This window comes from Corvus brachyrhynchos, unplaced genomic scaffold, assembly GCF_000691975.1.
Source record: "Corvus brachyrhynchos isolate BGI_N302 unplaced genomic scaffold, ASM69197v1 scaffold783, whole genome shotgun sequence".
Classification (NCBI taxonomy): Eukaryota; Metazoa; Chordata; class Aves; order Passeriformes; family Corvidae; genus Corvus; species Corvus brachyrhynchos.
The window spans coordinates 124,264-149,598 of NW_008236979.1; the positions used below are offsets into that span (position 1 = coordinate 124,264).

The window sequence follows — 25,335 nt, forward strand, 5'->3', positions numbered from 1 at the left end:
CCCATTAAATCTGGGTTCCTTGCCTGCACAGAAAAGTCTCTCTTACTGTGTCAGATATGCTGTAACTACTGTTAACTCCCCAAAGCAACAAGAGCACTCCGGTTAACCAACACTGTAGAAAGAACTAATTCTCACACCCTTGGCATGAAGATGAATATGTCTGTGTGTAGGTGGGGGGATGTTAAGAGATAATGGAACAAGCTTAATCTAAAAATCATCACTAGAGCGCAGCAGAAGGGAAATTCAGAGGCTTTTTTTTTCCTTTCCTTCTCTTTGCTCCGTCGGGTAGTTGTTTTCTACAGCTGAATTTGTTAGGCAGGTTGCCCTAGCAGCCAGGAATAGAATTGCTTGCCCACACACAGCCCAGTGTAATGCAGGTTCCTGCTGCCTTCTGAAGTGCTCACCACTGGGCTCAGTGGGATTCACAAGCTCAGCTCACAGAATCAAGCCAAAAACCCATGTGCAACCAACACTGAGCCTTCTGTCAGCTTCCAGTTTACTTGCTCTATTTCTGAGTAGACACAGGAAAACAAGCTCAACAGTACCTAAAACCCTTACTCCTAATCAGGTTTTGTTAAACAATCCTTCATCCTCTTGTCCAGATGTGTAGCCCTTATTTCACACACAAAACTGAAAATCATAAAACAGCCAAAACACAACTGTTTTCCAGAGCAGAACTTTCATCTGCATCCACAAAACCCTGTAAATAGTTACCAGGTACAGAAAGCATTTGATTTCAGAGACCTGCCTCAGGGAAGGAAAGTGAGAGCCTGTGATAAGCAAGGTCCAAATTCTCTATGAAGGTGGGTAAATTCCTCTTGGGAAGGTCTGTGAGCAAAGGAATACACACTACTTTGAAACTCTTCTTACATGGAATTCTTACGGGGGCTTTGCAATATTCTTGAATGCCTCTGAAAAATTCTAGGCATGTGAGATGAAATCCTGGCTCTCAATGGGAGTTTTGTCTCTGATTTCAGAAGGGTCAAGGTTTCTTTCATTCGTGGACTTGTTTTGATTCTTTCATAGAAAAGACAGTACTTTATTGAGACAAGACCAAATTCAATGGAAATTAGGTTAAATTAAGCCTAGGCGGATGCATATTACATACCCTTCCAGCTTTTTCAACCTATATGTTACAGCAACAACCTCTCACTAAGACTTTCTGAGGCGTATTTAGCCCCTTTCACTCCTCCAATTTCTTTACTTTTGGCTATGTCTATGAGATTTAATCATTATGTTTCTTTAAGCCTTATGTTGTATGAAAACACACTGAAACTGGTCTAAATGTCTGTCTTTCTGACTTGAGCATACAAAAAACCACAGGTGTAATGTGCCACATGACACTTCAGTTATCATTATGCTGCTGGGAAATCATGTCCCTTTACCAAAGCAGTTGAGACACCATCTGTATTTTCTGACTCTTAAAGGAAAAAAACCCCAAAATTATAGTTTTGTGAAATCTTTCTTACAAAACAACATCAAGTTCACCTTCTTGCTAAAAGTACAAGCGAGAAAGGCTGAGTCAGTAAAAAGATCACATGGTGCCTCTTCTGTCACAGTGATATGTATTCGAGCTTTCAGGAGCTTTGCTGAGTAATGACACATAAATGATGTCCAGGCCTTCAGAAAACTGAGGATTCTTACAACATCTTCCAGGACATATCTGATAAAAACCATACCCACCCCTCTGTCTACAGCACTTGAAATCCCACTTGGCCTTTTTTACCAATAACTGAAAAAAATACCTGATCTACATGCCAGGTGATTCTTTGACATCTGAAAACAATAAGCATGGATTTCCAATAGTTCTTCTCATTTCTCTGTTGAAGAAGCTATTTTCTCAACAGAAAAAGAATGAAAATGCCACTTGAAAGAGCGTGAGCATTAATTTGGATTTACAGCAAAGAAATGTTGAAATTGCAAGGACTATGAATTAACTGCATGCTGAAATGAGCAGTATATCTATTTTTAAGGGTCCCAATTTTTTTAAGTGAGATTTTTTTTTAAAACAGTGACATAGCAGGAAAGTGGACAGTGCAGATTATCAAAAATCATCTAAAAAAGGCAAGAATATAAAATTAGTATTGGTGATCTGAATGCTTAAAGAGCCATGATGTTGAGATCTATTAACATTTCTTGAAATTTCATGGCAACAACTTTCTTGCAACTGATTTTGATTATCTCCAGATTATCTACATTAATCAATGGTGCCAGATTGTGATCTATGTTCAATTTACTCAGCTCTCTCTTTTTGAGCTCTTGCAGGTGATGTAAGCTATGACCTTCTCCCCAAGAGAAGAGACGGCCCAGCCAAGTGCTACAACAGAAATCAAACATTCACAAAAAGCAAGAAACAAAACTAAAAGCTCATTGAGCTAAGTGAGTTCCTTGAAGAGACACAGTGAAAGAATAATCCTCCTCCAAATCAAACCATGGAAAATAAAAGATGGAAAAAAGGACCAGATCCTCAAATAATGTAAATCCTTGCAATGCTACTGCTTTCAGCAGAGCCTGCCAATTTGCATTAGTTGAGGAGAGGCCTAGAGATTTTAATTTTACTTTGTTCAGCCCTAATTATTGCCAATATGAATAACAAAGATTAACTTCCTTGTTGCCATTGATCTTTATATCACCTCTTTTTTTTCTTCTCCGTATTTTTGATCACCTTGTTCTCATTCAGGCAATACTGTAATCAATTTTTTCAATGCATGCTTTAAGAACATGGCAGTAATTAAATTTGATAAGCTAACTGCTGGAGGGATTGTTGTGTACTGCTTTAGAAAGAAGCTAAATTAGGCACATGCAGGTTCTAGGCAAAAAATGACAATGCTTTTCTGTGTGTTTCTACCAGGTAAATGCTTGGTGACTCTTCAACTAGGGCCCTTAGAAATGACATATTTCCTCCAGAAAAAAGGACATTATGTCTATTCTACTGTAGTTTCGAGTGCAACAGCACATTTCGAGGCATGCTCAGCTACACAGCCATAGGCAACCTCCCGGAGACACGCCTTATCAGCTCTGCCAGAACGCTAACAGATCTCCAGCGTGGAGGATACTCCTTGGAGAGAGGCCTGGCTCCTTACCTTTGACATGGGGGATGAAGTGGTGTCGGAAGGGGGAGTTGGGGGGGGAGCCATGGAGAGCGGGGCCGCGGCTGCTCGTGCGCGGGGGTGCCACGCGCTGTGCACCCAGAGCCAGCAGCTCTGCGGCAGCGGGGAGGCAGGGGGCAGGACAGAACGGAGACAAAGAAAAGCAATAAGAGACAGGCAGGGAAGGAGGCTTCGAAGGAAGGAGAAAAAAAAAGGCATTGAACAATTAGGATTCTGGAAAGAAGGAAGGAGAAGAAAACAGAACGGTTAAAGATGCACCAAAGGGTCCGTAAATGTTAAGACAAAATTACAGGAAGTATTAGAAGAGAGGCTTAGCTTTGAACTGCATCGCTAATTTAGCATAACATCATTGGCTTAATGAGCTTCTGACCTATGCCCTGTTACCAGAAAGTAGCCTGCTACCAGCATGCAAACATCACAAACATTGACGCCCAATTAGTTAAGAAAGCAGCTGGTTTGAAAAGTGCCTGACCAAAAAATGTCAGTCAAGAGGCATGCAAGCTGTTTTCTATTGTTTTAAGACATTCCAAAAATGCTGCCAACATCAGCTAGGGCACCGCGGGAGGAAAAGGCTGCAAACTTTTTCAGAACTTGTAGCACTTGATTTTTGAAGAACCTTATACTGACAATGTCAGTGCAGCAGTTCACTTCTCTCTCAAGGGCTAGCTGGGAGCAAAAAAGAAGTTATCTGGGTCCACTGGGTTTATTCAGAGAGAAATTATTCTTGCAAAATAACGTGGTGAAAAGAAGTGCCATTAGGAGGAAAAAACCGAACATATACAACTGCTATTATTCAACATGAGTAATCACTGTAGGAAAATAATTACCGTAGGAAAATTATTGAAGTAGCTTTAACAGCTACCCCAAAACAGCATAGGAAACATCAAATGATGAATTGTACAGAATTACTTCTGTGTCACGTGAGGATCAGTAACAGGTGAGCCCAAGATGAGATTATCTGAACAGAGGTAAGTTTGAACAAATATCTTCTCAGAAAATCATTCAGGCTATGGACTTTGGAAGATTTTACATTTGGATCCAAACTCTGGCTTGAGCCCATCTGCCCATGACAAGAGTTACATAAACAGAGATTGCTTCTGGGGAAGGTCTTTGACTGAACACAGACAGTAAAACTCAATCACAGTCAAGTCTGGAATAGGGCCTGGATTTGTTCATATGCCTGAGACAACAGATAAAAATGGAAAAATCCCCTCAGAACTGGAGAATCAAGGGACAGAAGTTTGCAGCTTTTTCACGTTTTCAAGTCTCTTTCAGTTTCAGTTGTAACGTCATCTTAAAACACAGTCATGTTGTCAGCACTAAGTATCAGACACAATTTGCTTCTGTCCCACCTCCCTTGGGTCCCTTAAATAAGGCATTCACTGACAGACACAATTGGCTGCTTTCAGCCCACCCCCACTAGGAAACGGCTACAGCATTCAAGTTCCACAGTGGTGGCTCTATTATAAATCTTTAATTTTAAAAATGCAGCTCCTATTGCATATGGGCTTTTGGCATCCCAACTGTTCAGCTGTAATCACCAAGGAAGATGAAACCGTGCGATTGTATCACTTAATTTAAAAACAGATCACAAAGATTTAATTCATTACCATACACAATAAAATCAGTCTTGAAGAGTCTTCAATGAATAGCATTTAGCAATACATTTTTATGCAGTTTGGGTGTGGATGAATAGCTCATTTTCATATCTTGCTTTTATATACATAACCAGTAATTTTGGAGGCACTGGGAACCTGAATAACCTGTACATTTTCTATATTGCACACAGAACTTGTACATCACTGCTAAAAAGTAAAGTTTGTGTTTTCAAGTGTTCCCAGGCAATTGCCTATGGCTTTAATTAAAAAGATACCTTCTGAGTCCATGTCTTAAAAAATTACTAGCAATTTGGAGCATATGGGTGTTTTGCTTCTGAATGTGAGATTCTATGGCTGCACCAAGCTTTAAAGGAATTTTTTCCAAGGGAGTTAGCTTACATTACCAATTTCTGTACAGCAAGCTGTAATTTTTGTTTCCAATATGTGATACTTTTCCCAAATTCCAGAAGGAAGTTTGCGATTCACTGCTGCAAATTCTCCCTTGCTTTCAGAAACATACAAGTATTTTAAAAAGAATTGATTGGAAACAAAACCAGAAGATTTATATTTATGATGCAAGAAACAGCCAGCCTAGTGCAGAAGACTATGTCAATCCAGAACAAGAAAACAGGTAGAAAATGAGACATTAAAATACACAATTTTTCAATTCTAAACTTCTAAGAGAAACAAGTGCTTCACTGCACCACTGAGTGGCATAATATAGAAAGAATATTTTTTCATGTGCTTGTAATGCAGCTGCCCTTACCAGGTCTGTGGAAATGCTGGGGGGAACGTGACATGGTGGGGGTGTAGCTGTGCCGACTGTACACGGGAGAGTTAATGGAGCCCTGGCTGGTAGACCTGTGAATCATGCGGTCCCGAACATCCTGATAGCCCTGCAGGACAGAGGCATCCACTGATAAATGTAAATGCACATTACACATTCTTAGCAGCACTTAACTTCCATGGATCTGAAGGCATCAGCAGAAGCGACTGAAATAGTAACATCCCTTAAGCTTTCAACCTACGTTATTAGCACTGTTCTCCAAGGATCTGCTCCAACCCATTTTTATAGTCAGAGTTCAGTCTTGGAAGGCTCCAACACCACCAGTAATTTCTACTTAACTCTATATAATCCTAGAGTTGCCCACAGTCCCTGACTCCATTATTTAACTCTATATAATCCTAGATTTGCCCACAGTCCCTGACTCCATAAGGGAAGCTGCATCCAGAGTGTGTGTGTCCGGTAGTGACCTGCACAAGACAGATACATGAGCTGGCCATCAGTGAGCTAACCTGGAGACCAGCAAGAATTCAAAAGGTGTAGCACAGAGCTCTCTGTGGCTAAATTTACCATGTGTCACAACCAGCTACATCAGCAGATACTTATATCCTAATCAGATTCCCCGTGCATCTGAAAACATGACACCTCCTTGTATGGCAAAATTCAATTTACTTGGTTTCCTGGGGGTAAAAAAAGTCAGTAAAAGAAACAGACAAAAAACCTCAAAACAGACAACACCTTCACACCCCCTCCCCCAATCCCCCCCACGAAGCAGACTAAACCAGGACAAAAGGGAAAGGACTGATGTTAATGCATGAAGATTTACAAGAAATTTTATAGTCCCTTAATTTTTGACTAGTAGCAATCAGTACAACTTTTACACTGCAAATAAGCAACATGATAATGCAACGATGATGATTCTGCAAGAGCATCTCTTGTATCCTGACAAATGATGTCACAAATGTTTCCTGTTATTATGATGTTCAAATTAACTCCTCTGGCAAAGCAAAACCAAAGCAGACCATAGTTTTGTTTTCTTCAAGACAAAACTGCAAATGTTTCAGTAGCAAACACGGTTTATTATTTAGATGCTTAGAGCAGCATTTTATCTCCTGTAAATCCTGCAGCTCTCGAGATCTGAATCCGCCTGTGCCACAAGGATCAGGAATGTACCAGAAGTGACGCCTGCTGGACACAGGGCTCTACTTTACAGACAGCAATCAGGAGGAGTGGTAGCTCCACTTTTTGTACAATTGCTCAATAAGGGCTTCATTTTTCCTTCTTAGAAATAATTTTTGTTAAGTTTCAACATCAAGAAAACATGCCTGTGTGGCAAACAGAGATGGATCTGACTGATAACAAACTCAATGCCTGCACTGGCTCGAGGGAATAATTCTAATTACAGTAGGATACTGCCTCCAAAGGTTCCACCAAACTTACTTCTGCAGAAGGGGTAGGTGATAATGTCCTTGGAGACTGCAAAGACATAAAAAATAAGGTTATGAAATCATACCATTGCATATACTGGGACAGAAAAAGGTAATCTAAACATTGCTGCAGATACTCTGATAATGGCAATGTAAAGTGGCAATGCAGAAATTACTGAGGCCATCCCAGCACCGGAACCTGCTTTTTCCACATCGCTCAGGGACCGGTCCATGAATCATTGAAGTTTAAAGTTTCTGGGAGAATCTTTATAAGTGTGAATAATTCAGTCAAGTATCATGCAAGATCATCTTAGCCATCTAATCATTGTGGTAATTAAATCATAGCTGTAAAGATCAAAATCAGAAAGAGTTATTAATTTAACAACCATGCCTGTTATGAAGAAATCTTTAAAATGGAAATCAAAAGTAAATAAACTTAACTCAGAGCTTTGCATGGAAAATCAAAATACAGAATATCTTTCAGGATGAAGCCTGTTTTCCCTCCAATGCGCACACACTGGCAAAAATGTGTTTCTCCCCAAGGCCTTACATGTCATACCCATGCAAAGGAGCACGTAGTCGTCATCAACATTTCTTTGATATAACCTCCTTTAAATCTCTGTGTTGCTCCTTGGTGACGTAAGGAGAACAGACAGGAATTACAAGCATGTGTAGTGAAAGAACTGCACAAAGGCCAGTGGGCAGAAATATGCACAATATTATGAAAAGTTTCTGCAACACAGATAGGGAAACTGAGGCAAGAAATACCTTTAGAAGAAACATATGATTATGCATATGCTGATGGTACAAACAAGAATAAAGGCTATGTGTAATTACCAGTTATGTGCTCTTTAACCACCAGACAATTTGAAGCTGGGAGAGCAGGATTTAATTATTTCCTTTGTGCACAAAACTTCAATATTATTTGTCATAATAAAATGGGCAAGAGATTATGCTTTTAAATAAGACCACAATTATAGAATGATACAGCTATTAAGATAGTATCTCAGAAGCAAAACTGCTGATTCTGGTCTAACTACTACACTAATGTACAACATCAGGAGTGTAAAATGTGCACAGAGTTTCTGGTAATAAATATCCAGCTGGTAAATATCCATACATTTTGGATTGAGAGACCATTCACTCTCATGGAGATGGTGACACTGGGAATGCAAAGTATCCAAACAAAGGAGCAATGTTTTTTATTGGATACAGGACGTCTCCTTTTCATCAAGTTTCCATAGTGCTGTTAAAGACTGCTTTTGGTACTTTCCACCAAAGCCTTGGAAAGTCTTTTATATTCGTGTTTTCCTAATTCCTATCATCTAACAGCAGCAGCTGTAAAAACTTTGCTCCACATGAAACATGCCATACACAGCGCTTTGGAACAACATTCTCTACAAAAACTGAGAGCTAACCTAAAACTCTCAGTATGAATGAAAGAAGCAGATGTTGTGAGGTGCATTCCCACACTTTTTCTACTAGCAATTCATGTGTTACTCTAAATAGATGAATTTCTATCATCTGCTGGGGTTACCTGGATGCTGAGGTAGCAGTTACAGTAAAAGGTGGTCATAGGAATCTAAGACTGGCAAGGCAGCCTAAAAAGCAGCGCGCTGAATCCAGGTATTTTTCCTTTCATGTATTTTTACTCCATCACTAGCTGACATCATCTCACTGCTTTTTGGGAAATGGAACCTCACTCTGCAGCCAAGTTACTGTTTCATCATGCACAGGTGAACTGTCAGATCTCAAACTCTGAGGCTGCCAAGGAATATTTGGTTCTCCGGGTATTTTAAAACCTGGTCTATTACAGACAGCCACACTATGGTCGGTTTGAAACACACTGTGCAGGTGACTGAGAAAGGCAGCTCCATTCCAGAACAGCAAGCCAGTGGAAATACAGTGATGACTCCAGATGGGGAAGGGGAAGGGGAAGGGGGAAAGGAAGAGGAAGAGGGAAAGGAAAAGGAAGGAGAAGGGGACGGGGAAGAGGAAGGGGAAGAGAAAGAGGAAGGGGAAGAGGGCTCGTTCTGACCAAACTTACATAAAATTTTCTACCACAACAGGCTCAATTCTCTATTGCTTTGAGATCTGAGAGTCTGCTTTAATACCTGAAGCCACACAGGTCATTTTGTCATCTGGGGAACTTCTGCTAATTTTTACAGGTGTCATTCTGCAACACAAGTTCCAGCATTTCACCCTGATGCCATTTTAGCTGTCTTTTAACTGAACTACCAGGTGGGATCTCTGCTCCATTTTGAAGCATCCATCATACTTGGAAAAATCCTTTTCTCAATTTATATCCGTTTGTTTAGAGAAAGGTGTTTAAGAGTGCTTTCAACAAACAGATACTTGAAATAAAGGACATAGAGGTAAAGTGCTGCTTCTCAATATATACCCAACAAAAGTTGGAGCTGAGAAAAGACGACTTCAGTGCTCATCAGGTTGCTGCTCACAGGGCAGAACTGACAGGTCCTGAAGAACCTGAGTACCTGACAGTTTCTGGAAACTTTCTCACTCTGTTGCGGGCTAGCCTCGGTAGCAGAAAATTAATTTCCAATCTCGTTTGTCTCTTTGGAGGCCGATGGCAGGCGGAGCCAGCCCGCGCTCCCCGCGAGAGGGCGCCGGGACAGCGCGGCTCCAGCGCCGGGATCGAGCCCGGCGGGATCGCGAGTGGGAAACCCGCCCGGGCACTGCCCTGGCCCTGCACTGAGAGCAGCCTCACGCCGGCTCTGCTCACTGCCATGCAGGTTTCTCGCTTTCTGCGGCTAAAGTGTACTGTTCTCTTGTAGCCCATCCCCTAGAATTACGGTTTGTGTCCATCTCTGGATAAAGTTCGGTGCCTCTTGCACCTGTCCCCTTGTACACCCAAAAATCCTTCTCTGCTGAGACTGGGTTGCTTTTTTTTTTTTTTTTTTTCTTTTTCTCTTTAAATCATCGTGAGGGGCATTTCTAGTGTACAAGGGTAAACTGAGGGTACCCTTTTATTTAACACCACCACATACACACCTTTTGCAAAGAGAATGCAGGATGAATCACTTGTCTGCAAGATTAAACATGTCACCTTCTTTGCTTTTTAAAGATGATGGGGACTGATGTATGTTGTGCCAGGGTTGCTGTCACTTGATTACCACAAAACAAACACAGGGTAAGGGATCAGTCCACCCCAATGGGCTTGTGTTCTCATTAGGGCAAGGGAAGGGACGAGAAACAGATACAAAGAGGTGAGGTAACTTGCCCAAGGTGACAGAAGTCAGCAGCAGCATTGGGTGAAAACCCAAGACCTTCTAAAAAGAAAGTGAGAGCCCCGTCTGTTTCCAGAACAAATTTCTGTAGTCACTGGAAATTAACTGAATTTAATGCTGGTGAAAATACAGTGTAAGAAAATCCCAAAGGCTTTTGCTTATTCCCAGAACAAGCATAAAAGCAGACAACTTACACCATATTGCTTTATCAGCTTCCAACACGCTTCCTTGTCAGTAAGAAGCTTCCCTTTAAGGATTAACAAATGGTTCACTTTCTCTAGTGAGATTAGCTCCCTCTGTGTGACCAACAAGAGACTTGTGTTTGTAGCAGGTTTTGTGGAATGGGTCAGGCCTGTTGGAACTGGTCAGAGGTCACCAATGCATCTCACAGTGGTTTTGAACCAGATGCAAGCTGGATTTGCTACCAACATAAATTGCAGGGGAGAAATTCTGTAATGTTCTGACCTGTTAATCTCTTATTTTATTCCTGAGCTGAATTTTCAATTCATGATTTAAAATAACTCTATAAAACATTAAAGAACAAAGGAGAAAAACTGATGCAGTTCTGACCTGCTGGTGGGCAGAACATTGAGAAGAAAGCAGATTATCAGTCACACTGATCTGGTCATCTACAGACCACTGGTGCCTGAATGATTTGCTGTAATTTTTTTTTCTTCAACTTATCTTCATACTCAATTCAGTTACAGTCAGTAAGGTCACTGAGATTGCAGCAGTAAATCCATTTCCACATCCATTTAGATTTGCATTCAGGAAGGCTGATTCACAGACAGATGGTATTAGATGACAAAACCTGCTTCACAGACTGCACTGGAATCATGTAAATAGTAATTGCACCTATGGAAATTCACCTGAGGAAACTGGGGACCGACAATCTGAAAGATACCTTTATGCACAAGTTTAGAAGAATAAATGACATAGCTTTTTCTTATTGCTGCATGATACAAGAATCCTTAATAAATGCCAGCAGGTTAAAATGTGAGGCAGGTATGTCTGTAACATAATTAACCTGCTTTCCCAGGTGGAAGAGCACTTCAGCCTCGCACAGTTTTATCCAGTATGTCTGGCAAAGTGCTCTGGTGATATATACTTCCCTTCAGTATCTGTGAGATAAGTATCCTGCTGCTATCTTAGTCCATAGAACATCATGGTATTCCTCCTATTCTCTTGTGAATATTGGTGCTGCACAGCACAGCAGCACACTGGCTTTTGCCTCACTTTCTGGACTTCGCCATTCCCAAAGATTAGGATACCCCTGGGAGTTACGAGGAAGCACACAGAGATAGCCTGCAAGCCTCCCCCCTGCCATTCCTCTGCTGGTGTCAGTGCAGGTGTCTAATGCTGCAGTTTCACACTGAGGCAGCGGCATGAGCGTTCCCAGTACCCCCAGATCAGACAGACACAAAGCAGTGTGAACAGCAGCAGCAAGGATCTCCAGGAGTGCGATGGGAAGCGGAGCGGGCTCTGGATGCAGTGCACAGCGGAATGAGGTGCTGGTGGGTCATTACCTCTCCAAGACTCTGTCTCTCCTGTCTGTCCTCGTAGGCGGAGGTGTAGAATGGCTCATAAGTAATTAGGTCTGGACGTTCAATGTCATAAATGGCCTTGACTTTGGGAATGGCTGCTAAATCCTTGTAATCAAGGATTTCATTGTCTACTTTTGCCTAAAGGTCAAAGACAGAAGACAAATTAACTTACAAAAATGCACTGGCAATTTCTGTTTTACACAATTTATGATTTTGTGTATTTGTTGTCACACTGTTGCTATGGAAACCCCTTTTAGGCACCCGACATGTGCAGTGAATGCTTCTTGTTCTTCTCCAGCAGGCCTCCTCTACAGCAGCTCACAGTGTTTTTTCTCTTCTCTTAGGGAAGAAAGAACATGGCATATATAGATCTATTTACAAAAGTTTCTTATCCCCAGTAGTGAGCTTTCTGGAAACTTCAGCTCTGCAAATGACTCATTTTGTGGCCTCAGGCAAGTATTTTCACCTTTCTGCTCTTGTTTTCCCATATGTAAAATGGGTGATAACATCAATTTAGTTTGCAGATTACAGAGATTACAAAAGGATTTCATGCTGAAGACCACAGACATATACTCAATTTATAACTGTGCACACAAGAGGAAACAGAACTTACTAGAAGGAAATAAAAAGACAAGGAGGACTGTCAGGACTGGGTTTCTAAACTCCCAAATGAAATTATTACATTGCATTCCTCACTCATCCTATACCCAAGCTTCTGACTAAAGCATCCATTCCTTACCAGCTATACGGTGCAAGCATGGACTATTTTTTCCAATAAGACTGCAAGGAGATCTTGACTAGTTAAAAAAAGGAAGTAGGAAATAAATTCCAAAGTCAGCTGCACCCATTAGAGGGAGATAGAAAGAGGTCTTACAATCAGTTTAGATAACTAATATATTTCTTCAGTTACAGAAAGACTTTAAAAGTTATCAGCATGCTTTTTTACCTACCTTACTGAAATACACTGCTGACTAAAAGTGAAAGAAGATACTCAAATTGTTTTCCAACACTTCTACTAGATACCTTATTTATTCATAGTAGATTGCATAAGGGAACTCACATTCAGTTCTGTTCTTGCTGAGTGCTAGCACCTAGTAACTTCAGATTAACATGCGTTTGCCTTCCTAAGGTCTCTAACAAACACTGGTCTTGGTGGTTCTTAAGCAATGCCTTAAACTAGAAACAATACAAAACATTTCCTGCTAGAGAAGAAAGGTTTGAAATAGTTAGGACAATCACTGTCTAAAAATAGACTCAAATCTGTTTAGCTTTTAATTACCAGATAAAACAAAATGCCTTAAGCCATTTTAACCTTTAAAATATCTAGGTATATTAACATATGATGTAGTATTTTTACCACGGTCTGTTAATGAGCTGCAAATATGTCTGGATACTCTTAATCCAATATAAATTACTACAGATATTTTTGTAGACCCTGATCTAGGCCACCACGTTGCTCTACAGATGGTGATTTTGAGCAGTAATTAAATTTCATAAACTACAGTTTATGAAGTTGATATTACCCACAGAATGGTAGTTCTCCAGGACGTGCTTTGTCTTTTGATATCTGCAGTGTCAACACTTTCCACATATCAGCTTATTTTTGTGATTGTTGAAATGCACAGAAGAACTAGAGTTTAACTCAGGACGTGAGATTCATAGTTTTGGACATTTTTCCTGCATTATTGTAACTGCCAAATTTCTGTGTTTTACTCTCTATTTTCATCTATATAATCTCAAGGTTATCTATAAAATCAGTGATTCAGCATTATGCTTAATAACAGTTTTGTCCTAAATTAAAAACACCTTTCCTTTCACAACCAAAAAATCTGACTTTCAAAATGGAAGGTGTTGGATCAGGCAGGCTTCTTTCAGTGTAAGCTGATCCTGCTCCCCACGTTCCCCAAGTGCAGAGAGCAGATCTCTCAAAAATTGTGTATCAAAGTGCACAGATCTCCTCACAAAATCCTTACAAAGTTGAATGACCCTTCTGCTCTCTGTCCCTCTTCACACCACCAAGTCACATCAAAAGATTTACTGTACCTTTCCAAGAGAAATGTGACCTGGAAAAGGCCTACCCTGCTCTTCAAATCCTGTAGTTATAAAAGCTACATGGCAACAGTTTTAACAATTTAAGCACTAAAATAAAGCAGCAGTATAAAAGTGATTTATTTCAATATGAGCAGTTCATGTGCAAGCAAAGGCTCAGCAGCTTATTCATCAGAAGGAATACTTACATAGATAGTGTGGCCTGGAGAGCCAGGTATACTGGAACCTGGTCTGGAATAAATGCTTTCTGATGATGTTCTTGTAGGCTGAAAAACAAAAGGGAACTTTTGAGAGCAATCTGAAGCCATTAACGTTGGCAATTTTAAGTGAAGAAATCTGCACACATCTTGAAAATAACTGAATTTAGGAAAAAATGTCAACACAAATGCAAGCATTCTGGCAAATTCCACAATCTTGTGAGGCAAGTGGGCTTTTTTTTTTTTTTTTTTTTTTTTTTTCAAGTCACATCAAAAGATTTACTGTACCTTTCCAAGAGAAATGTGACCTGGAAAAGGCCTACCCTGCTCTTCAAATCCTGTAGTTATAAAAGCTACATGGCAACAGTTTTAACAATTTAAGCACTAAAATAAAGCAGCAGTATAAAAGTGATTTATTTCAATATGAGCAGTTCATGTGCAAGCAAAGGCTCAGCAGCTTATTCATCAGAAGGAATACTTACATAGATAGTGTGGCCTGGAGAGCCAGGTATACTGGAACCTGGTCTGGAATAAATGCTTTCTGATGATGTTCTTGTAGGCTGAAAAACAAAAGGGAACTTTTGAGAGCAATCTGAAGCCATTAACGTTGGCAATTTTAAGTGAAGAAATCTGCACACATCTTGAAAATAACTGAATTTAGGAAAAAATGTCAACACAAATGCAAGCATTCTGGCAAATTCCACAATCTTGTGAGGCAAGTGGGCTTTTTTTTTTTTTTTTTTTTTTTTTTTTTTGGTAGCGAAGGAGTGGTGTGAGAGGGGAAGAGAGTTTTCTAAATCATACAGTGTAAAAGACTAGACTGACAACAATAATGAACAAAATCAAACAGCACCTGCCAGAGACACTGTAGGAGCCATACAAAGAACCATCCAGGATAGTCCTGCTGGTCATTTTAGCAACACATTAGTTCACAAACCACTGTAGGGATCAGCAGTCCAGCGGACAAAACCATTGTGAGGAGCACAGCACACACGTTATCTCTTTCCACGTGTTCAATCCCTGGATTTCCATTAGGAATGAAATCGTCAGAACTGAATTCAGCCTTCCTACGTAGAAGGACCTGAAGTCCTTTGACTGGAGCTGTTCCCTACATCTGCAGCACAACTAAGATGCAGCAGGGAAGTCAAATGTTGGCTGAAATGTCATGGTTCCTCACACTGCAAAAGTCATGATGTTTAATGACAATGTCCTGCAAACCAAAACTCATGAGAACACTCTCACCCCTACAGAGCCAGAGCTGCTCCATTCAGTACATTTTCCAACACTTGTTAGGACTAAATAGACACTGATGCCCTGGAGGAAGTTTTGTGAGAGGAGACAAAATAACTGATGACCAGGATGTGGGGATCCTGAAAACCTGATGCATTTGAAAAGTATTCTATTTGATCAAAAGTCACCCTGGCTGTTTTGAAGATTACTCCTAAACTTGGCACGCAGCAGACACACAAAGGTAGTCAACTATATCCCAGTTGCAACTGAGAAACCATGAACAGTTTTTGCTGCCTCATTGACTGCAAAGAACCAAATCCCATCACAAAGCCTCGTGTTAGCAGGATGACTCTGATGACACCAGCGCAGTGGGATACTTCCAAGTCACTTAAAATTAAATCCTGGTAACAGTCCTTACCTCATCAGCTTGTGACATTAGGCCCCCTGGACTAAGGGACCTTCAGGCACACCTGAAGAGAAACAAGGCTTGACAGCCTGGCTCACTATTTCTTAGGAAATACTGGAGTGAACACAAAAAGGCTACTGGACCTATCTAATCTCTCAGCATACGTTTCCTGAAGAACCCTTCAACTGACCCCAGAGACTTTCTACTTTTAATTTCAAAGCCAGAGAAGCTATTGGAACCATCTGTAATTAAAATGCTGAAAACTAGTCATGGATCATACAGCGGGCTTTCTCTGACTTTGCTTTTGAAAATGAAGTCACCACATTCAGGGAGAGTTAGAGAAACAAAAGGCTTCAAATATGTTCCACCAAAAAACGTAAGATTCGGATCAAACAGAGAGCAGATGTAGCTGTGGACTGACACCTTCACAAATCCTCTCCAGAGCATGTTTGAGAACACTTTCTCAGCTGGACCTTTACATGTTTCTTTGCTTTTCACTCTGTAGCTGCAAATTCCTACATCTCAAAAGGGAACAGAAATTTCTCATCTGCCCTTAAGCTCCTCCCAAACCAAAAAACCCAACAACAAGCACTTGTTTCATGGAAATGTTACAAGAATTGAGCTGGAAAATCTAGCTGCTGTTGAGAAACACTTTATTCTCCCTTCTATTCCTCCATTTCACTCTGTTTGACTGGAGACACATGTCACATGTTGCTGCAGTTACTATGGAAAGCAACTGTTTTCATTACAACATAGGGAACAGTATGAAGTACTTGAGGTACTGTTAGGGGTTTTTCTGTTACCTTTGGCTTTTGGCAGACATACTTTGAGAGTTTAGTCTGCTCAATTTTCCCTGTTGTAGGAAAACAAGTGTTAGAGGCAGTTATGGCTTATTCCCACTTGGCAGGCCCTTTGGATCTTTTATAATTGCCTCAGAAAACAAGGAATTCTTAGTCCTCACTCCAGCTCCTTAGACTTATCTCTTAGTGTCACTGCTAAAAATCTTATCATTTAAGGAAAATTCACTTGCATTTATCACTTCAGTGAATTTATTAGTTAGATACGTTAAGAAGATAGTTTCAGCCATATCCTGATAATAAATTTCTTAGGTGCTCTTAGCCCTGGAGTACAGGAGGAGTTGTCAGATGGACTGGTAAGTTGTAGCACCTGTTCTTCATTTCCTCACTGTGTTTCTGTTCCAAGTTCCTCTTTACCATCCCATTAACAAGGCCATGAGCCAGATATGACACCCTTTAAACCAGTTTTGTATTTTCTGTAACTCTTTCTGCGTACATCAATTTTACCTTCTGCCTATTGCAAAGCTCCCTGCTGCCTGGGCAGGATGCCCTGCTGCCAGCCATGGCCTGAGCACACGCTGCTCTTTTCCTGAGGAGCTGAATCCAAGCAGACCTGGAACTCTGAGGCTCCTCTAGCAGCTCCCAGGCCTGTACCTTGTTTATGTCTAAACATACCCTTGAAGACAGTGCATGGAAAGGACTCGTACATCTACTCTCACCCTTCCTGCCTCACTTTGCCCTATTTCTTATTTTGAGTTACCCAGGCTGTTTCCATCACAGATGGCTCTTTCCTACTCTGCTTCTTCCCATATGGTCTGGAATCCTTCACAGCTTTGCACTTTCCCCTAAAGACAATTGCATTCCACTTAAAAACATTCATGCTGCTTGCTTTAACAAACCAAAGATTCCTTGATATAAGCTGTTCCTCTGGCATACTTTTAGTTGCTATGGTTGGCTCCTCTCCTAAGAGACCTATAATAGCTCCCATTTGAAAATCTGTGACCTGGTATGGCTTTTATTAGATTGAATGTTCCACTTTCATCCCTGACCCTGTGTAACACCATTGTGACTCTGTATCTTAAACAGGTGGCAAGAGACACACTGGAGGTCAAGTTCTCTATTGATGTACCTGCACTGGGGTGTAAATTCCACCTTAGAGGGGAGCTGATCAGAGCACAGCTAAAACAGGAATAGGAATGGCCCTGATGTAACCTTTAACATTGGAGATGCGGAGATAACACGAGAGCATCTCTTTCACACGTTGTTCAAAGAAAACAGGTGAAGAAAAAGGGCACAGTATTTAATATGAATGCAATAATTTAGAGGTATTTAATTCCATCACAATAGTCCTGTGACACTTGTTCTACACTCCCAGCAACAAAACAAGTTAAGCTGCCTTACTTCTTCTGCAAACAGATCTGAAACATTTTTTATATGATTGTTCTTTTCCATGAAGGATTCAAATACAGCTTTATATAAAGCCACCTTTGTGCAGAGAAATTTAAAGGAAATTTCTATGAAGAGCTAATAGTTTTTTTCTTTTCTGGTGGTACATGGCTTCTCCACATTTTCTGACAGTAGAAGAGTCATCGCTTTTTTCCTTTCCTCTTCCCCGCAAATGGATGTAACGGTAGTAAATATATCAATATAGGATGTCTGTACCAAATACAGAAAGTCTATGAAGTATATGAAAAAAAAATCAATAGAAATTGAGTCAAGTAAAATTCATGCATGTCATTAAAGGAGCCAAAGGAAAAAAAAGATCACAAAGCATCTAAAGTATTTGCAAGGCTTCTCAGTATTTCCCACTTTATCAGAGACTTCTTATTTTCATGTTTTTGTTCTTCATTCCATGCATTTGCCTTCAACACAAAAGTTCTTTACCAGTTTAATCTGCAGACTGATAGAGGTAATACCAACTGTCATGCTCATCCTCTTAGGTTCACCGTGAATTGAGTGCTCAGTTATCACATCACCCATGCAGATGCCCCAAACTGATTTAACTTGGTATTTTAATATTAGACTACAAAGCTTAAGATGTTCATCTGCATTTACCCCTGTTTATCATGTCATCATGCATGGTACATCATCTAAATAAATAACTTCTTAAAAAAATAAAAGAATCCCCACTAGAGCCATTCACATCATCCAGGTGCTGCTACAATGTGGTGGCTCTGGCATTCTCAAGTACAGATGTTCAGCATCATGCTCTGTAAAAACTTACAGGTGCAGGCAACCAGATCAAAACTGATCCCAAGAACATCTGGCCAAATGGATGCACTATCGTTTAACAAAGGCATCGTCACCATTTACAGTACCTGCCTTAATTTTTTGATAGAGTTCATTATGCAAGGCGGTGATAATAGCTGCAGAAGAATGAATATGTTTTCACTTAATAACATTTAACATTAGAGCTTAAGCAAATTCTTTAAACCTCAGAAGCTACTTTAAGTGAAGCATGTTTATAAATAAACTAATAGAAGATTAGGATGGAATTTCTTCTACTGGGCAGACTTTCCAACAGTAAGGGATTTGACTTTCTCAGTACAACACTTGTTACACTGACTATCTGCTGTATCAATTGGGAGGTTTTACAGTTAATTAGGATTCGGAACCAGGGTTCATAAAGTGTGGATTTCCTATGGATTTTTGTAATTTTCAATGGCTGTACAAGACCAACAAAGCCCCTCAATGTCAGCATTCTTTACGCCTCTCTGCTGGTTTAACTGTACCCTTCTCCTTACAAGAGCGTTTCCTTCAAATGCATGCATTCCTTATTTCTCTGCACTAAATATGCATCAAGACAAAACTAGTGAAAAGGTTTAGTTCAAACTCACACAGACACAGATATTAATAGGTTACAACTAATTTTTCTTTCCTTTCTGGACACAAAGGCCAGACGGGAGAATGAATTTTCAGCACGTAATGACTGAAGGTATGTTGGTACCAAAAAAACTTCTACAGTACTACTCATGCAAACTAAGCCTTCATCAAGAGCAAGTGGGAAGAACAAGAAAATAAAGTGGGAAGTCCAGAACACACTGAATTCAACACAAGCTTCTCAGAGAATTCAGAGGATTTCACCCAACCATTTTCAAACTACAATTGTCATGTAGATTCAAGGCCCACTTTTATAGCAACACCAATGACAGTACCTTTGTGTCTACTCTGTAGAAAAAGCCTTGAAGCCAAAATCTGCCTTGAGTTACACTTTGTAGAACCAACATGTAAATCTAAACAGAATTTAGTACTGACCAAATTTATGCAAGAGGATATTCATCTCAACCTAAGCTATTTGTATTCTACACAGTCTACAAAGCAAGAAGGAGAACATACCTTTATTTTAATGTGGGCCACTCCAATTTTGCCCTGCATATTTTTCCAATACATTGAATAGGATTTGGTTTTTTAATCCTAAGGCTTCTGGATTTCAACACTGGAAACTCAGACTCGTGCCTGCTAAGCTAAATGCAAAAGGTCACTATACTGGCCTAAAAGATGAGTGATATGGCCCACAGTTTGCTGTTCTCAGACTCCAACATTTTATTCCATAAAGCTTAGGACTGAAGAGACACTGCTCTCCTTAGGAGTGCTGATAACACATCTTTATGCTGCATTTTCTTGATACACAGATCTGTAGCCAACAGAGAGAGAGGTGTTCAAGAGAAGTTAAGTAACTAAACTGCTGTGCAGGACAAAGGGTAGAGGGCTTGTGCTAACCCTCACTGAATAACAGCTTTGGGTTCCACCATCCAACCCCATCCTGCAGGCTGGATCTAACACAGACACCCTGCCCTGGCTGACATATGGCCGCATCTACTCTGCCATTAGAGATGAGAAGGCTGCACAAACCAACACCAAGGAAATCCAGTGGCACGGGCTCTCAGCCTGTCTGCCTGCTGCCAGCCTGGACCAGGTCCACACCAGTGCGCTCTGACTTCATCACCAGCTGAAAACTACCTCAGGTGCACCTGCATCAGCACAGCCACACGTCCCACAGCAGACACAACCAACAAATAAACACTGCCCTGAAGGAGAAGAAGTGGAAGTGGGTGGTATTTGTAGGTGCAAAGCAAACTCCGTAAAATCTGAAAGTAGAAAGCTACTCCAGGGTCAAGAGGACAGAGAGGACCTTGCAACTCACATGTGGATGTGCACCAGATTAGAGAGGCAAATGCACTCAGGCAGCACATAGAATATATCCAAACCTGGGATTTTGTAAGCATTTTCTCAACTAAAGTATTCATGGGTGGTTGGTCAATATAAACAAAAAAGGAAGTGACTTAACTGATGGCATTTTTTTTTTCTAAAATCGTAAGTCATTGTTCATGGAAAACTATTTCTTTTTAACCATCACTTTAAAGTCAGATATTTTTCGCCATTTTAATTTGCTTCATATTTGCTCTCTAATTTTTTTGTTTCAGAAGGAAAACTTTCTGGAATACTGCAAGACCAATACTACAGCCCCCAAAAGCTCATCTGAATCTAAAATAAAAAAGTTAATTTTAAGCATTTCATTAAACAAAATAAAAAATGTGAGAATTAACAAGCAACACTGAAACAAGTGATGCAAAATACAGCGTCAGTGCCCATGGTGGCAAGTGATAGCAGGAAAGCTGTGTGGCAGGAGTAGTAGCAAGCGCAGCAAATGACAATAATAAAGAATCTTCTCAGTAAAGAAGATCATTATCAACACTATGAAAACACAACAGCAAACCTCTGCAGAGCGTGGCCTGCGCAGAACCAGACTCTTTGGATAAAAGAACTCAGATGAGGAATGCTGTCATGAAACACAAAAGGGAAAAATGAGTGAAAAGGAAAGCAGTTTCCCCAGTTCAGTGGTTAAGCTCTTTTTTCAATCAAGTTATTATCATCTACTTGTGTTATAATATCTGTTACTTACTGACTGCTGCAGAATCACGAACAGCCAGACAGTTGTAAATAAACACCTAAATAATATATATTTTTGTAACATGCATATGGTTGCTTTGTTTTCTGCTTGTTTTGTCTTTGTAAACTTCCACAAATATCCGTAGGGAAAAGATCTAAAGCAACCATTGCTTTTATGAACTCCCTCTCAGATCCTGACCAGCTCGAATGCTGATTAGTTTATATCACAATTCAGTTACTGAGAGAAAATAGAACTTGCCGAAAACTTCTGAAGTGACTTCAGTGATAAAAGGGCTTTTTGTTTTCTCTTGTTCTATAGGGAAAGGAAACCCAGCAAGCAAATAGGCAATGGCACTGGCTTTTTGCAGAACCACCAGAAAATCTAGGCCTGACCCTGAATAAAAAACTGAAATTCAATCAAAGTACAGATCCCAATTTAGTGCTGACATGCTCAAATAGCACATAGTTCCCCCAGTTTTGTTTGTTTCTGTACCTACCTGTTTGCTACTGCCTTCATTTGGGTCAACAAGATGAAGCATGTGTCAAAGTCATCAAAGTGAACTCCGGCTGATTTTAGAATAAGGTGCCTGACTTTGCACCAGAGCAGACAGAGACTATCTATGATGTACCATAGAAGCTAAAAATGGTGCATCTCTCAGCCAGCTTCAGTATGGTGCATTTATCAATGCCTTTTAAGGCCATATTAAACCTCTGCATAGCAGCTCTCCTCCAGGAGCATGGTCCTGCCGGACAGCTGTGCTGTGACATTGCTCAGATGCTCCCTCAATGCCTTCTTGAGCTTCACTTCATCTTCCTGCAAAAACTCACTTAGGCAAAGCCTTGCAGGTGAGTAAATCCATTTACTTCTCTCACTTCAATTAAAATTAGCTGAGGGGGGAAAATGCTGACAAAAAGGGAAATACTTGAAGAGGACTAGAGCCATTTCCATGGGGAACGGAAATCAGCCAACTGATTTATAAGATCAGCTGGAGAAGGCTAATAAGGGCCACAGTGTAGTCAGTCAGGAGTGCTTTGATAAGACTCCTGGGTCCAAGTGAAAGGGAAGTATTGTACTGAAACCAAGTACTAGAAGGCACAAGCATTCTGACACTTAAGCATGGCCAAAATACTGTCTTACATTCACACTGTTAAATGAGGAAGAAAATCCAGTCTGGCATCATTTTCTGTTTTCTTACAAAAAGTCAGGACAGAACAATGTGTGAATGCTGGATGGTACCTGCACTGAGGTTTGGCCATTCTAGACCACATGCCCATCTAGGGCCAGTTATGTTTTTGCCCACACTAACATGAACTCCCCTCAACAAGAATTTATCTGCACATTACCTATGACCATAATAAATTCTCTAGGGGGGATGTTTTACAGACCAGTGTACTGGAATAAATGCTAAAGGATGTGGCTTCCTGTGAATGAGACCCACATAGAATACAACCCACAGGATGTCGTAGGTATCTTCATACCAGTACCTCTTAGTTTCCTTATCCGAAAGACAATTTATTTGTATTCAGTCTCTAATATTAATATCCTGGCAAATTAGCAAAATTCAAGGGACATCAAAAAGAGAAAATTGTCCAGAGGATGAATCAGTGAGTAAGGGCTTAGAATTGCCTGGTTCATGCAAAAAGCCAGGCTCTAGCATTTATCAGTGCAGCATTATTATCACTGAGGGTTTGACCCAGAAAGATTGTCTGAATATGCTGATGTGACTCCAAGGATAACTGTGGCTCTTTTTGGCATTCAAATCAGGATCACTTTAGGTTGAGGCTTACTTGGATGGCAAAGAAAGAAGAGTTCATCTTGTCTAAATGCTGCAAATAACCACGCAGAACAGGGGATAACTATAGAGCAATTACACAGATGTGCAAAACCACTAAAATATATGATAGCATTTGCCCTGTTCATATCTTCTCCTTAAGAGTCTCTCTCACAACAACTGAGATATGAAATGAAGTGTCTTAGATACTTGGCCACGTCTGTATGTCAGTAAATGACACTATCTTTAAGGCAGTGCACTGAGACAGGTATGTGAAGGTGGTAAGCCTAAAAATCAGAGCAATACCTCTGAAGTGCCTCCACTGTATATTCTGCCAGAGTTGTGACAGCTATGCGAAAAAAACATGGAAAAAGTCACTCTTTTAAAAACAACATTCAATTACTGTGTGTGCAAAATGTATGGTGTGTCATTGAGCCAGGAGTTCAGCTTACCCGGAGCTTCTCTTCAGTCTTAGTGGATTGCTTACAGTCGGGATGCCAGACAGTGGAACCTGAGGGAGGAAAAACACATCTTTATTCAGAGCAAAGCAGATGACTTCTGGTCATGACAAGTCAGTTATTAAAGAGAATCTCTACATTGCATCAGATGGTGAATCTGTATGAACTATGAGAGTATTCACATTAAAGTCTAGCTCATGGGAAATACAAGGGAAACAAAAAAGTATTCAAATCCTTGGTGTATCTTCAGCTTTGTCCTGAGGCTGCCAAAGCACTTTGCACACATTCTTAATTAAAACTCAAGCAGCCTCAAGCAGCAACAGAGTCAGCGAGCACCAGCTGGAGGAACTGAAAGAGAGAGGGTTCCTCTGGCAGGATGGAGGGTAAGAGCAAAGGAACTGGGCCGTGGTTACCTGATCTGTTCTCCCCTTACGTACAGCCCTGCACATAGAAAGGAAGCTCTGATGATAAGTCCATTGAGCAATAGGTGTCATACTCAGTTACGGTAAAGTACTACTCAGATCACATCCTCCCTCATGCAAAATGCAAAAGGAAAAGCAAAATTTTACAATTGACAGTGCAAGAGCCAGGGCTGTGTGTGACCCACTGGCAGTGGGTGAGAAGCCAGGATGACAGGTGGTGCAAAGCAGCATGTGAGAGAGCCTCTCCCTGGATCCCAGCACACTGTACCTGCCATTGGCACACACTGCACTTCCACCCCGTGCTCTGATGTGTGGCACTGGTGTTTCCACATGGCCTATTCCAGCTATGCATTCTACTAAGAAAGTCAAGTCCTCTGCTGTTTGTTTCCCAAAATATGATATTCTTTCTTATGCTGTAAAGTAGGAATAGCCTGCTGTCCTCAAGGACTGAGCAATGGCAGGGGCAAGGAGAATTTCCATCCCATTTCAGCTGTCCTTTGAAACAGAGTGTAAACTGTGGTCACTGCTGGAAAGCTGCTGGCAGGTATTGGCCAAGTTGAAACAGAGCAGAAACTAACACTGATTTTTAACACTGACTGCAGCTGCAGCCAAATTCATCCTTCATTCCAGTCACCACAAAGCCAATCCAGAGCCCTGACTATCTGCAGGGGGGAACATCACCTCTTCACTCTGTCCACAAAGAAACCAAACAGAGCCAAGTCCAGATCTCCTGCTGGTGACTATTAGCTCAAGAGCAGCCAGAGGAAACCCACCCTCAGAGCCCAGGAGAAGGATGGGTCAGGGCCCCAGGAAACTTTCTTCTAACAAGCCCTTACATGGCTTGGTACAGAAGTAAAGACCAGCAGGAATCATTTCACTTCCCAGCAGTATGCAGCACAGTCATCATCAGGAGACAGGACAGAATGCTGTGACTCTGGATCAAGGGTCTGAGATGTTTGGCTGTGAGTCTAAGCCGAGGAAGAAGAAACTGTGCATTTGGCAGAGGGAAACCATCAGACAACAGGGGAAGTGCACCAACAGCCTTCTCTGTAAACAAACAGCAGCCTCAGAGCCAGGACCCCACAGAGCCTGCGAGATCAGGAGGGAGCCGTGCCCTGTCCATCATGCAGGAGGAAGAAAGTTCAGGTTATAAGGCTGTAAGTTCATGTTAAAAGAAGTGAGCTGAGTAGTACTTCTCTGAATATGACACTTACTGCTCAAGGATGATCTAAGACTCAGAAGATTTTGGTTCAAGTCTCAAATCCAGCTGTGAGCTTCCTTCCTGTGTGGCCCTGAGAAAAATGATCCCTATTCCTCTGGACCTCACTGTTAGCTTAATGATAGGAGTTGATGATCTCAGGGGTCTTTCCAACCTTAACAATTCTGTGATTCTTTTCTATTAA

The 25,335-nt window shown here is 40.9% G+C and overlaps 1 protein-coding gene across 3 annotated transcripts in view; it reads right to left on the bottom strand.

Annotated features, from left to right (window-relative positions):
* Window positions 1-25,335, bottom strand: part of ABLIM1 (actin binding LIM protein 1) — a 132,600-nt gene that overhangs the window by 23,572 nt on the left and 83,693 nt on the right. For 2 of the 3 annotated variants that reach the window (XM_017728609.1, XM_017728608.1), the window contains exons 8-12: window positions 23,505-23,563; window positions 14,440-14,517; window positions 11,694-11,849; window positions 6,933-6,968; window positions 5,475-5,604 (exon numbers count right to left, since the gene is read on the bottom strand). In XM_017728609.1, the coding sequence (XP_017584098.1) occupies window positions 5,475-5,604; window positions 6,933-6,968; window positions 11,694-11,849; window positions 14,440-14,517; window positions 23,505-23,563 (459 nt within the window). Of the gene's footprint in view, window positions 1-5,474; window positions 5,605-6,932; window positions 6,969-11,693; window positions 11,850-14,439; window positions 14,518-21,107; window positions 21,171-23,504; window positions 23,564-25,335 lie in introns of all 3 variants that reach the window. The other variant, XM_017728610.1, reaches the window with a different exon arrangement.